This window comes from Labeo rohita, chromosome 22 (genome assembly GCF_022985175.1).
Source record: "Labeo rohita strain BAU-BD-2019 chromosome 22, IGBB_LRoh.1.0, whole genome shotgun sequence".
NCBI classification, from domain to species: domain Eukaryota; kingdom Metazoa; phylum Chordata; class Actinopteri; order Cypriniformes; family Cyprinidae; genus Labeo; species Labeo rohita.
The window spans coordinates 29,550,032-29,560,307 of record NC_066890.1 but is presented as its reverse complement, the minus strand read 5'-3'; the positions used below and the strand labels follow the sequence as shown (position 1 = coordinate 29,560,307).

The 10,276-nt window shown below is 37.2% G+C and overlaps 1 protein-coding gene across 1 annotated transcript; it reads left to right on the top strand.

Annotated features, from left to right (window-relative positions):
* Positions 1 to 301: 301 nt before the first annotated feature.
* On the top strand, positions 302 to 6,911 carry rgmd (RGM domain family, member D). Its single transcript, XM_051095570.1, has 3 exons — positions 302 to 495; positions 2,426 to 2,937; positions 5,462 to 6,911. The coding sequence occupies exons 1-3, from the start codon at positions 402 to 404 to the stop codon at positions 6,149 to 6,151; spliced, it is 1,296 nt and encodes a 431-aa protein (XP_050951527.1). The 5' UTR covers positions 302 to 401; the 3' UTR covers positions 6,152 to 6,911.
* Positions 6,912 to 10,276: the final 3,365 nt, after the last annotated feature.

The window sequence follows — 10,276 nt, the reverse complement described above, 5'->3', positions numbered from 1 at the left end:
ATCTGTCAAAAATGCCTAAAGTATCCACTTGCAGTAGTCCGAATTTACAGAAATCGAGTTTTAAATGACCAGAAACTTCACAGGAGGCATGCCAACAATTAACAACAGCTGACTGACTCTGTAATGAAAAATGAACAAAACGACATTCATGTAACCTAAAAACGTTCTTTCTTAATGTGCATGATTTTCCCCTGCATAACTGTATAAAGACGTGACTGAGCACTTGTCAGCGTTCATGGAAAGGGCTGGCGAATAGAAGCTCCTCCCATGCGATGCTTTTCAGCACTTCTCCTTTGAATGACAGTGGCTGGGGAAGGGAATGAAAAAGTTGTGTGATTTCTCGCAGCCTCAACGCCGATGAGCAGCAGTTGGAGAACTGCAATCAAACTGAATGGATTGGCATGGGGAGAAGCGGCACTCTTAACCTGGCTAAGCGGCAGCTTTGGAACTGGATTTGTCTTTTAGTGGTTTCTATGTGCCTGTTACTCCGACCAGGTAAATCGTTTTTGCTCTTATTAATCGCTCTTGTGCATGCACACATCCCGGAGCCAGAGCTGCTGGGAAAACTTTACACTGTCGTTTAGAGGGAAGCTGTTCAATCAAAATCTATTTTAAAGTATTTTATTTTAAACTTTTAACGCACTACTTAATGCAACAGCCCGTTCATATTCATGTACTGTCAATTTAATACGCATTTAGTTCTTCTGTAGGCCAGAGTTGTGCTGCTAACTCGCTAGCAAATCAGCACCGTGTTTGCGAAAAGATTTAAACCCAATATATCGCTTTAAAAGTTTGTGGTGGTACCCAAATGTTATACCTACCTTATAACGTATTGTTAGAAGTCAACGCAAACTATATACCGTTCTTTAAACGTACCGCTTAGTTTAGTTAGATATTTTATTAGTTTGAAAAAACTTTCGCTAACCTGGCTAGCTTCTTGTTGTGTCGCTGTTCGAAGCTGTTTACTTCGAAAGCCCGTGACTGTGTTGATGAAGAAAGTGGCTTAAAGAGAATAAATAGTAATTTGTGAACAGCAGCGGGGAAATATTGGTTATTTATACTTTGCGTTACTTGCGCGTTTTAACCGCCTACGCCTCACTGAAAAGCACGCGCAGGATGTTTTTTTGTGTCGCGGGATGACGTTTTTAAACGTTCGCGAGTATAAATTAAAAAAAAAAATTGTGATTTTTGTATACATAGAATTTAGCAAAGAGTTAACTGGGTGTTCAAAGTACGATTGAAAATGTCTTTACACAGATTGACAGTTTATTTGATGTTAACTAAGTCATTAGCCTTTAACAATAATGCATTTATTAACATTTAATAGTAATTATATTAAATATAGTAACGTAAACATGAAGTTGAATCATTTTACATGGTAAAAAGACAAAATTGTAGGCAAAACAATGAAAACAAACATGATTTAGGTATATTGTTTTTGTTTTATGATAGCCCACAAATTCACTAAATATGCGTTTAGTGTGAGAAAAGTCTGAAACTTTAACTACTCCAGCTGATCAGAACTATTTATATTTTTCATAACACATCACTATTTGCATATTGTCAGACCACCATTTTACTATGTTTTTACCATGGTAACCAGTCAATCCAATAGAAAAATTGATACCATTGTTTTATTATAGTAAAAGTGTAGTAACCATGTCTTTCGGCGTATTGATTACCATTTGTAAAACCGCAGTTTAACAAACCATGGTTAATTTGTAGTTACCATGGTTTAAGTATAGTAACCATGTTTTTTTGGTTTTATTTGTAGTAAAACCATGGTTTGTTTTCTTAAGGGATGATACCTCACACCAGTGCTCTGCGTTGCAAAGATCTGTCTATTAGGCTTCGTCGAAAACTATGGCTTATCACAGAGATTTAACAGTGAACACCGCTGCTTCCATGCTATTGTGCAATATTTTTAGTCATTACTCGTGCTCTGCTATGAAGTCATGGAAATTCATTGGTCAAAATTCGTGGAAACCGTGTAGAATGCTATTAACGTGTCCAAGCAGTGGGAGTTTTTAATATTTTTACTTGTGCTAGCCAAATTCCATCACATTTGTTATTGTTGGGCCTGATTTCAAAGCAGTTAAAGTCATCATATCAAATTAAGCGGCAACTATTTTCACACTTTTGTTAGACCATAACCATAAAACAACTCAACTAAAAGGAATCCAGACAAGGAATGTTTTCTTGGTTCAGAATAGCAATCGCCAGCTTTTAGTTATCTTTTCAGATGCCATGCTGACTCGGGTGCAACCAGTGAATGTGTCAGAATGACAACTTACAGCAGTTGCGTAGCTGTTAAACAGGTTTAGTCTACTGCTAGAAACATCTAAAGCTCCATCACCAACCAACCATCAAATAGTGATTCTCCCACAGATCTCATTAATGCCTCATTCTTATTGATTCTCAACAGTGTGCTGCCAAAAATGTCGAATCCAGCGTTGTAATGCGGAATACGTGGCCTCGTTCTCACCCTCCGGTGGCTTGCAAGAGGAGGTACTTCCAGATGTGGACTACTGCATTGCTCTGAGGGCCTACTCGTTGTGTACGCGTCGCACAGCTCATGGCTGTAGAGGGGACTTGGTGTACCACTCGGCTGTATTCCGTATTAAAGAGCTTTTTGCACAGCACAACTGCTCCAGCGACGGCCCAACGTCGTCGGCTAAAGCACCCAGCACTTCCAAGCCGCCAGTGGTGGATGTCTGCAACTATGAAAGCAGGGTGCTCGCCTCGGGCCCGGCGGCCCAGCAAAAAAAGTACGGACATTGTGGATTATTCGGTGATCCTCACTTGCGGACTTTTCGGGATGAGTTCCAGACATGTAGGGTTGAAGGAGCCTGGCCGCTCATCCACAACCGATACCTTTCGGTTCAAGTCACAAACGTACCGGTGGTTGAAGGCTCCAGCGCTACAGCAACCAACAAGGTTAGTTGTATAAATCGCCTTGTGTTCATTTAATGTAACCTGTTCCAAATTGTACTGGTTTCTTTAGTAAAGCAGAGGAACCATGATACTCATGGTTGTTTTGAAGCCTTGTCTTCAGTGCTTACTTTTGACTTACATTTTCTGCAGAGCACAGATGAAGATACTTTTTGTCCAACTTTCAGTCAATGGGGTTCAAAACCAACATTTGAATCCTATGACTTTCCAAGGACAAAAATGCAGACTTTTTTCCAAAGAAGAACAAAGGTTGGGTTTGTTGGTTTTGGACAACATCTACTTTCAGTGGACAAAAAGTTGAAAATTCTTCAAAATATAATAATTTGTGCTTTTCAGAAGAAAGTCAGTCACATAGTTTTGGACAATGTGACGTTTGGACAACATGATGTATATTAATTTATATTATATAATATTAAAATAGACTACCAAATGAGTGTAACTGAAACTTGAGGATTTTGGGGGAAAACGGACATGTCTTATGTTGTCGCATGGTCCAAAGAAACCATTCAAACCCAAAGCTTGAGAGAGGCAGACAGTCAGCCCAAACAATGATGTCATTAGGGGGACATTTTTTTCTCTCTTCTATTAAGGGACGTGGATTTAGACTGTTGAGCCGTAGCGACAATGCAGGGCCGAAAGACTATAATAGAATCCCCCAGCTGTTTCACAAAGAGTGGGGGGAGACACAAAAAGAAGGAATGGAAAATAAATTATTCAGACTCTAGTCACGGTCAGTTAGTTTCTGGAAGGTTAACAGACATGAAGTATGACTGTAACATGGAAATGTAAATGTCTGCATTTTTTTTCAAAAGGATAGAAAGTAATATAATACTGGAGGACATAAAACTTGTCATTTTAATAAACTTTCAGGGGGCCACTGACTTAAAGTGTTTATGAGACTGATTGTTTAAAGATCTCATTTGGCCCAAGAAGAGCTCATGATATGTTTCTAAACTGACACAAAACGTTGCATCAGTACTATATCTGTATCAGTTTTTTAATCTAGTGGACGTGCTTGGATTAATTGTGTAGAATATGACTTAATTTTACTGACAGTTGATGGTTTACAGCTCCATGACTTTGATCAGAGTTTTATAAAAATGTGCCGTCGGATGTTCCATTGATTAGTCATCGAGTTTGGTTTAGATTAGATACTGGCAGATCCCAAGTTGTCCATTTTGGGTTTCTCTGGTCCTCTACTGCCATCCTGTGGTGATGCCTGTTATTTGTTTTCTTCTCAAGCTCTAGGTCGTTGGAACTAACAGGCTCTTGTCCAATATTTTTTTAGTATTATTTATATACTATTATAGTTTTTATTCATTTTGAATTTGCTGTTATTTGTATATTTTCAATTTCATTTTAATATTAAAGTATTAGCAATTTTGCTATATGCTTTTGTCATTTTTATTAGCTTCTGTGTTTTAAAAATATTACTGTATTGTACTATTTAGGTTTATATTTTGATTTCAGTTTTAGTGCTGATTTATTAATTTACATTTAGTAATTTTATTGATTCAGCTTAAACTTTTCTTCTTTTTATTTCATTTTTTCAATTAACAAAAACATCTTTAATTATTTTCTTATTTCCCTTACATTATTTTCCTCCTCATATTACATTATATATTTGGCATTTTCACCATTTTTTTTTAAAATAAGACAAGAAATAACTTGCTTGTCCGCCACGTTAATATTGTATAATGTAATGCAGTATTTTGGACCAGTGACGTTGCTGCTGGTTAGAATGCTTTTGTTTGTCTCTTGTTGATTTATTTCTCTGTACTTGGTTTAGTGTTGTTATTTTTAACTTATTTTAGTGTTGTTTTTGTTAATTGAAATAAAATGTAAATATTAGCTACAACACTAAAACAGAAATTAAAAAAAATGTTGCTTAAAGTATTAAAACCTAAATAAAATGTAAGTATTAACTACAAAACTAAAACGAAAATCAAAAATGTTGCTAAATGTATTAAACCCAAATAAAATGCAAGTATTGGCTACAAAACTAAAACGAAAATAAAAATGTTGCTAAAATACTAACACTGAAATAAAATGTAAATACTACCTACAAAACTAAAACGAAAATTAAAAATGTTGCTAAAAGTATTAAAACCTAAACATTTTATTTAGGTTTTAATACTTTTAGCAACACTGAGTTTTCGTTTTGGTTTTGTAGCTACTACTACAAAACTAAAACGAAATTTAAATGTTGCTAAAAGCACTAAAACTGAAATAAACTAGATAGAAATATTAAAAGAAAACTCACAAAAGCACATAACAATGACTAAAATTTAAACTAAAATTAAAATAGCTAATTCGGAAAATAAAATATTATAACGGTATATATGACCTGGTGGATAGCACACATTTCCACATATAGTTTTTAAAGCAAAAATCAGGCTGCGCAAAAACACAATGTTGAAACAATCCTCTAGTCAATTGAAAGCAATTTCATGTATTGATTTTCAGTGTGAGCTATTACTCACCATTTCCCGTTTGATCTTCCCTGTAGATAACCGTCATCTTCAAGTCCTACCACGACTGCACAGAGCAGAAGGTGTACCAGGCCACCACCGAGGACCTGCCATCAGCGTTCCAGGACGGCACGCGAAGCGGTGGGAAAGGAGAGAGCCTGTGGATCGTGGAGGGTAGTGGAGGTCTAGGAATACGGCAAGTGAAGATCCACGCTCGCTACCTGGGCACGTCCATCATCGTGCGGCAGGTCGGACGCTACCTGACTTTCGCCATCCGCATGCCTGAGGACTTAGCGGAGGAGAACGGTGGCCTGCAGCTGTGTCTGCACGGCTGTCCGCGCAGTGAGGTCATCAAAGCCCACGTGCTCAACCGGCAGCAGAGCCTGCGTCCTCCACGACTTACGGGAAGCTGGTACGGGGAGGACGATGGCGGCGAGCTGCAGCCAGGACTCTCGGCACACGTGGACATGTTGGAACGTGCAACCACAAAGTGTCGAGAGATGCTGCAAGTGGAGGATGTTTATTTCCAATCGTGCGTTTTTGATCTTCTCACAACAGGAGATCCGGAGTTCTCCATGGCTGCGTTTGGTGCCCTGGAGGACCTTAAGGCACTTCCACCAAGCACTCTGAAACAAAGTTCACCCAGGACTCCACAAATTTATAATAGAGGAACAATAGTTATACCTTCTGTTTTCACAGTTCTGGTTCTTCTGCTGCTTTTGAACTAAGGGAGCTGGTCTAGACGCCAGCTTGAGGATGAATACCCACCAGCCAGACTGTTCTTCAACCATGAAACCCTCCTGGAAAAACAATTAAACTGACTTCAAACTGTCTGCAAGTGAGAGACAGATCCGAATGGACTCATTTTCATTTATACATGCAGTGTTTTACTCTAAAAAATGGATAATGGCAGAACACTCCAGGCTTTCCGAATGTGAAATCAACAATCTGGAAAAGATGAAGGCAGCTAATCTGCGTATCTGCTAGGATATCACAGATTAAAGAATGGAAACTGTTGATACAGATGTGACGTTTATGGATGAAATGATCATAAAAGACACGTAAGATATCATCACATCTTCCTGAATCACACAAGTGTAGGTGCACTTCAGATTTTCCACACGGATGTTATCTACACAGGATCCAACAACTACATGAAATGCTACCTATCCATATATTTTTGGTTCTGGGTCCATACATCCACACTTTAAGCTACAGTCATAGTAGAAAAAGACTTCTTCAAGCTGCTCTGCTTATTAAGGAGAAAACAAAACAAATTCTTTATATAATAATATATTGAAAGAGTGTATATATGTGTTTTATATGTGTACATTCACTTGTGTATAGATGTTAATGTTTTAAATGTGATGTTTTGAGGCAGTTCCATCTAGTTAGATATTTTTTTTAGTTTGTATAAAACAACTAATATTTGCTGTATTGTGTAATCTGTCGTTTTCCATATTAAAACATGAGTTGTGACTATCTCAAGTCCTTTTTTCCCGACCTTCTGATGCTTTCCACTCCATAGAGGGTGCTGTAGAGTTGCAAGTTTAAACAACTTGACATTTTTGTCTTTAAAAGACTCTATTTCCTTACACCAGCAATAGAGGGTTTGAACTTATGTCACAATTTGGTCAGTTACCTGGATGTAAACAACAACATGGATTGCACAGTAAATGTACTACTGAATATGTTGTTCTGCTAATTTATGCTGTCTAAACCATGGAAAAAACATGTGGAAGCTGCTAAATCACATGGAGAAGGACTTAGTAAGCAGGAAAAGGCACAATATTTTGACAAGCTAAAGTTAATAGGTGGTAAAGATATGCACTAGCAGTATAAATTAAGATATTAGTCTATTATTTCACCTACTTGACTGGAAATGATAAGAACAAACACGAATGTTGTCAAGACTTTTGTCTTGGAAATCCTGGTTCAGTTTGGCCAACCACAAACGCCTTTTGTTCCTCAGACAGGTTTTTTTGCACTCTTCTCCATTTCTTTTAACTTTTGGCAGCCTATAGTACTCCAAAAGTGTTTCCTGGTCTGACCGATTAGTACAGCCCAAAACATGACAATAATTGACTATTTTCAGCAGCAATAATCAGCAAAATATGAGAGTTTTGTTTGCTTCAGTGGCATTGTTTACATTAAGTGCCACCAATATGGCTGACTGATGATGCGTTGTGACAATACTCTATAAAAAAAGTGTTGCAGGAACTTGCTGGAGTAATACCCAAATGTCTTTTTAGCTGCAGTTATGTAAGCGATAATGTACAGTCAGCCATTTGTTATAGCAAAATACACCTGACAAGGTAATTAGAGCCTTGCTTACTACACTGCTACATGGCAAATAAATAACGTGATGTGAAAAAATAATTAAAAATTGCGAAATTACCTTGTTATATGACAAGAAAAAGGCAGCAGACTAAGGCTAGAGACTTGACACTAGCATAGAAGTCGTAGAAATTAGATTGCTTATGATGATTATCATACAAGCTGCTAATCGCCTCGATTGACCAATCAGAATCAAGTCATATTCAACTTAATTGACGCATTGCAACAAGTGCCAACCAATCAGAAGCAAGATTTTAACAGTTCAGCAGACTAAACATACTTACTATTCAAGTCAACTTTAATATAACTTTCTCAGTTGATAGACATATTTTTTAGACTCAATTTACAATTTACGACATAAACTAAACCACACAAAATCAAAGACGGACCGGTATGGAAGCAGTTTTGATGTTTGCCCTTCACTTTTTCCAGCAATGCCGTTCGTTCGTCCATTGCTCATGTTTCTGTTCCCGTGATGTTAAAGACCCTTCAGGCCTCGGGTGGAAACCGGTATGAAATGACCGGGGTCGCGTGACAGAGATTAAAATGTCGTCAGTTTAACCACATTCATCATGCTAAACTAAGCATTTTCCAACGCTGCCCTTCTCTTGTACTTTTCCGCTCTCGGCACTCCATCACTCTCAAGTTTTAACAGCGCCCGATGTGAGGAGAAGAGAAGAGGTAAGTTCTTCACGCTAAGAGCTGTCAGAAATCATCCCATACATATAGTGCAGGCCTGCAGTTAACCTGCTGACAGCTATATGCGTCTGTTACTCCAATATAGCGGCTGTTTTATTGTTTTTATACCTAATTTTATGCATTTTGTCTCATTACCGTCTTCCCGCGGTCCAGGCATTTAATTAGTGCTATTATAATCAGTATGCTCTTCATAGACGTAGATATAGTATATAATGAGGTATATAAACAAATGTGTAAAAAAGGACACTCCACTTTGTTCTTTGCTCACTTTGATCTAATAAACAAGGACAATTATTGGGCTAATGAATTAAAATAAGCCTCTAGAGTGATTAATATTCACAATGCAAAAATTAATTTGACATTAATAGGATATTTGGCAAGATAAATAGACGGCACGGGACATAGTCCACACGTTGATTGATAAATTGATAGATGGATGGCTCTCTTTAAACAAATGCCTTTTTAATTAATTAATCAATTAGAAACCATAACCGTAATCGTTTACAGTCTTACTGGATACATTAAAGTAAGTGATTTTTATTTGGCACACCTCACATAAAATGCTAGTACTTTATGGATATTGCTGAAGGAGGTGTTTGAGAAATAAAATGATTTCTAAACAGCAAATAAGAATTTGACAGACCTGCTCGTGTTAGCCAACCAGAAAATTTGTAACCAGATTTTGGCTTGGATTTGAGACAGAGCTTTATGTATGTTTTGTTTGGGAAACCATTTAAATCATTTAAAGTAACTTTCAAGTCAACACAGAATAAAAATCGACTGAATTAGCTTTAAGTACATTCATAATTTCATGGTATTTTAGAGAAAATTATTGACTTTGCATTTCTTTGTAACCTATCTTCAAATTTCGCTCACTATGAAACATACTTCTTTCTCCACTGACGTCAGGTGAATTTCCCTTTTTTTTCGTTTAAATTACAACTTCATTTGGAAACGACTCATTACTCATGCAAAATTGGCTGCAAATGCAGTTCCATACTGGTTTATTTTTAGCATTTGTTTTTTATTGCGTTTAGGAACTTCTTTACTGTTTAACTGTGTAGACAAAATATAACATTTGTACAGGTCATTTGCTTACTCTCAGATCTACAAACCTGCATTTTGCATACGTAATGCGTTGCATTTAGTTTCCACGTTGTATATTTGTTAATAAGTCTGCGCTACAGAACTTTTTAACAAATGGCCCCTCTACACCTCCAAGCCTGGAAAAACCAAGCCTGAAAATTAGGCATCTGTATCATAAATCTTGGAAAGTTATGATAATTTGCAATTCACTCCCTCATCAAAGGCAATATTACCCTAATTTATTATCTTCTCGCGTGTGAGGCGCTCAGAGGCCGTGGAGATAAGAGTCTATCAGGAGGAGGATTGATTTTCATTAACAGATTGTAATAAAGATGAACTGCTCGGCCCGCACACTGACCAAGAGCCACACTTTATTGTAATTGGGCCAATTTATTTCATGAGCCACTGCCTCCACTTTTTTTAGGCTCTCCCCTTTCTTTTCTTTCTCTCTCTCTTCCTCAGTTCATTACTGTAATGTTTCAACCACATCCTCATTTATTCTCTTCTCATATTTCAGCTGCCACACAAACTGTATATTCACTATTTCATGTCTATGGCTTCACAGTATGGACTATTTAGTTCTTGTCCTACATTTTATCACGTTTTGTAAAATGTAAGCTGTAACCGTTTAATTGATTTTAAGTGATTACCTAAATATTATGCAGGCCACCTAAATTAAATGTGCAAGGCTTCTCGTGTCATATTTAACCTGTACAGGAAAAAAAGTCTGT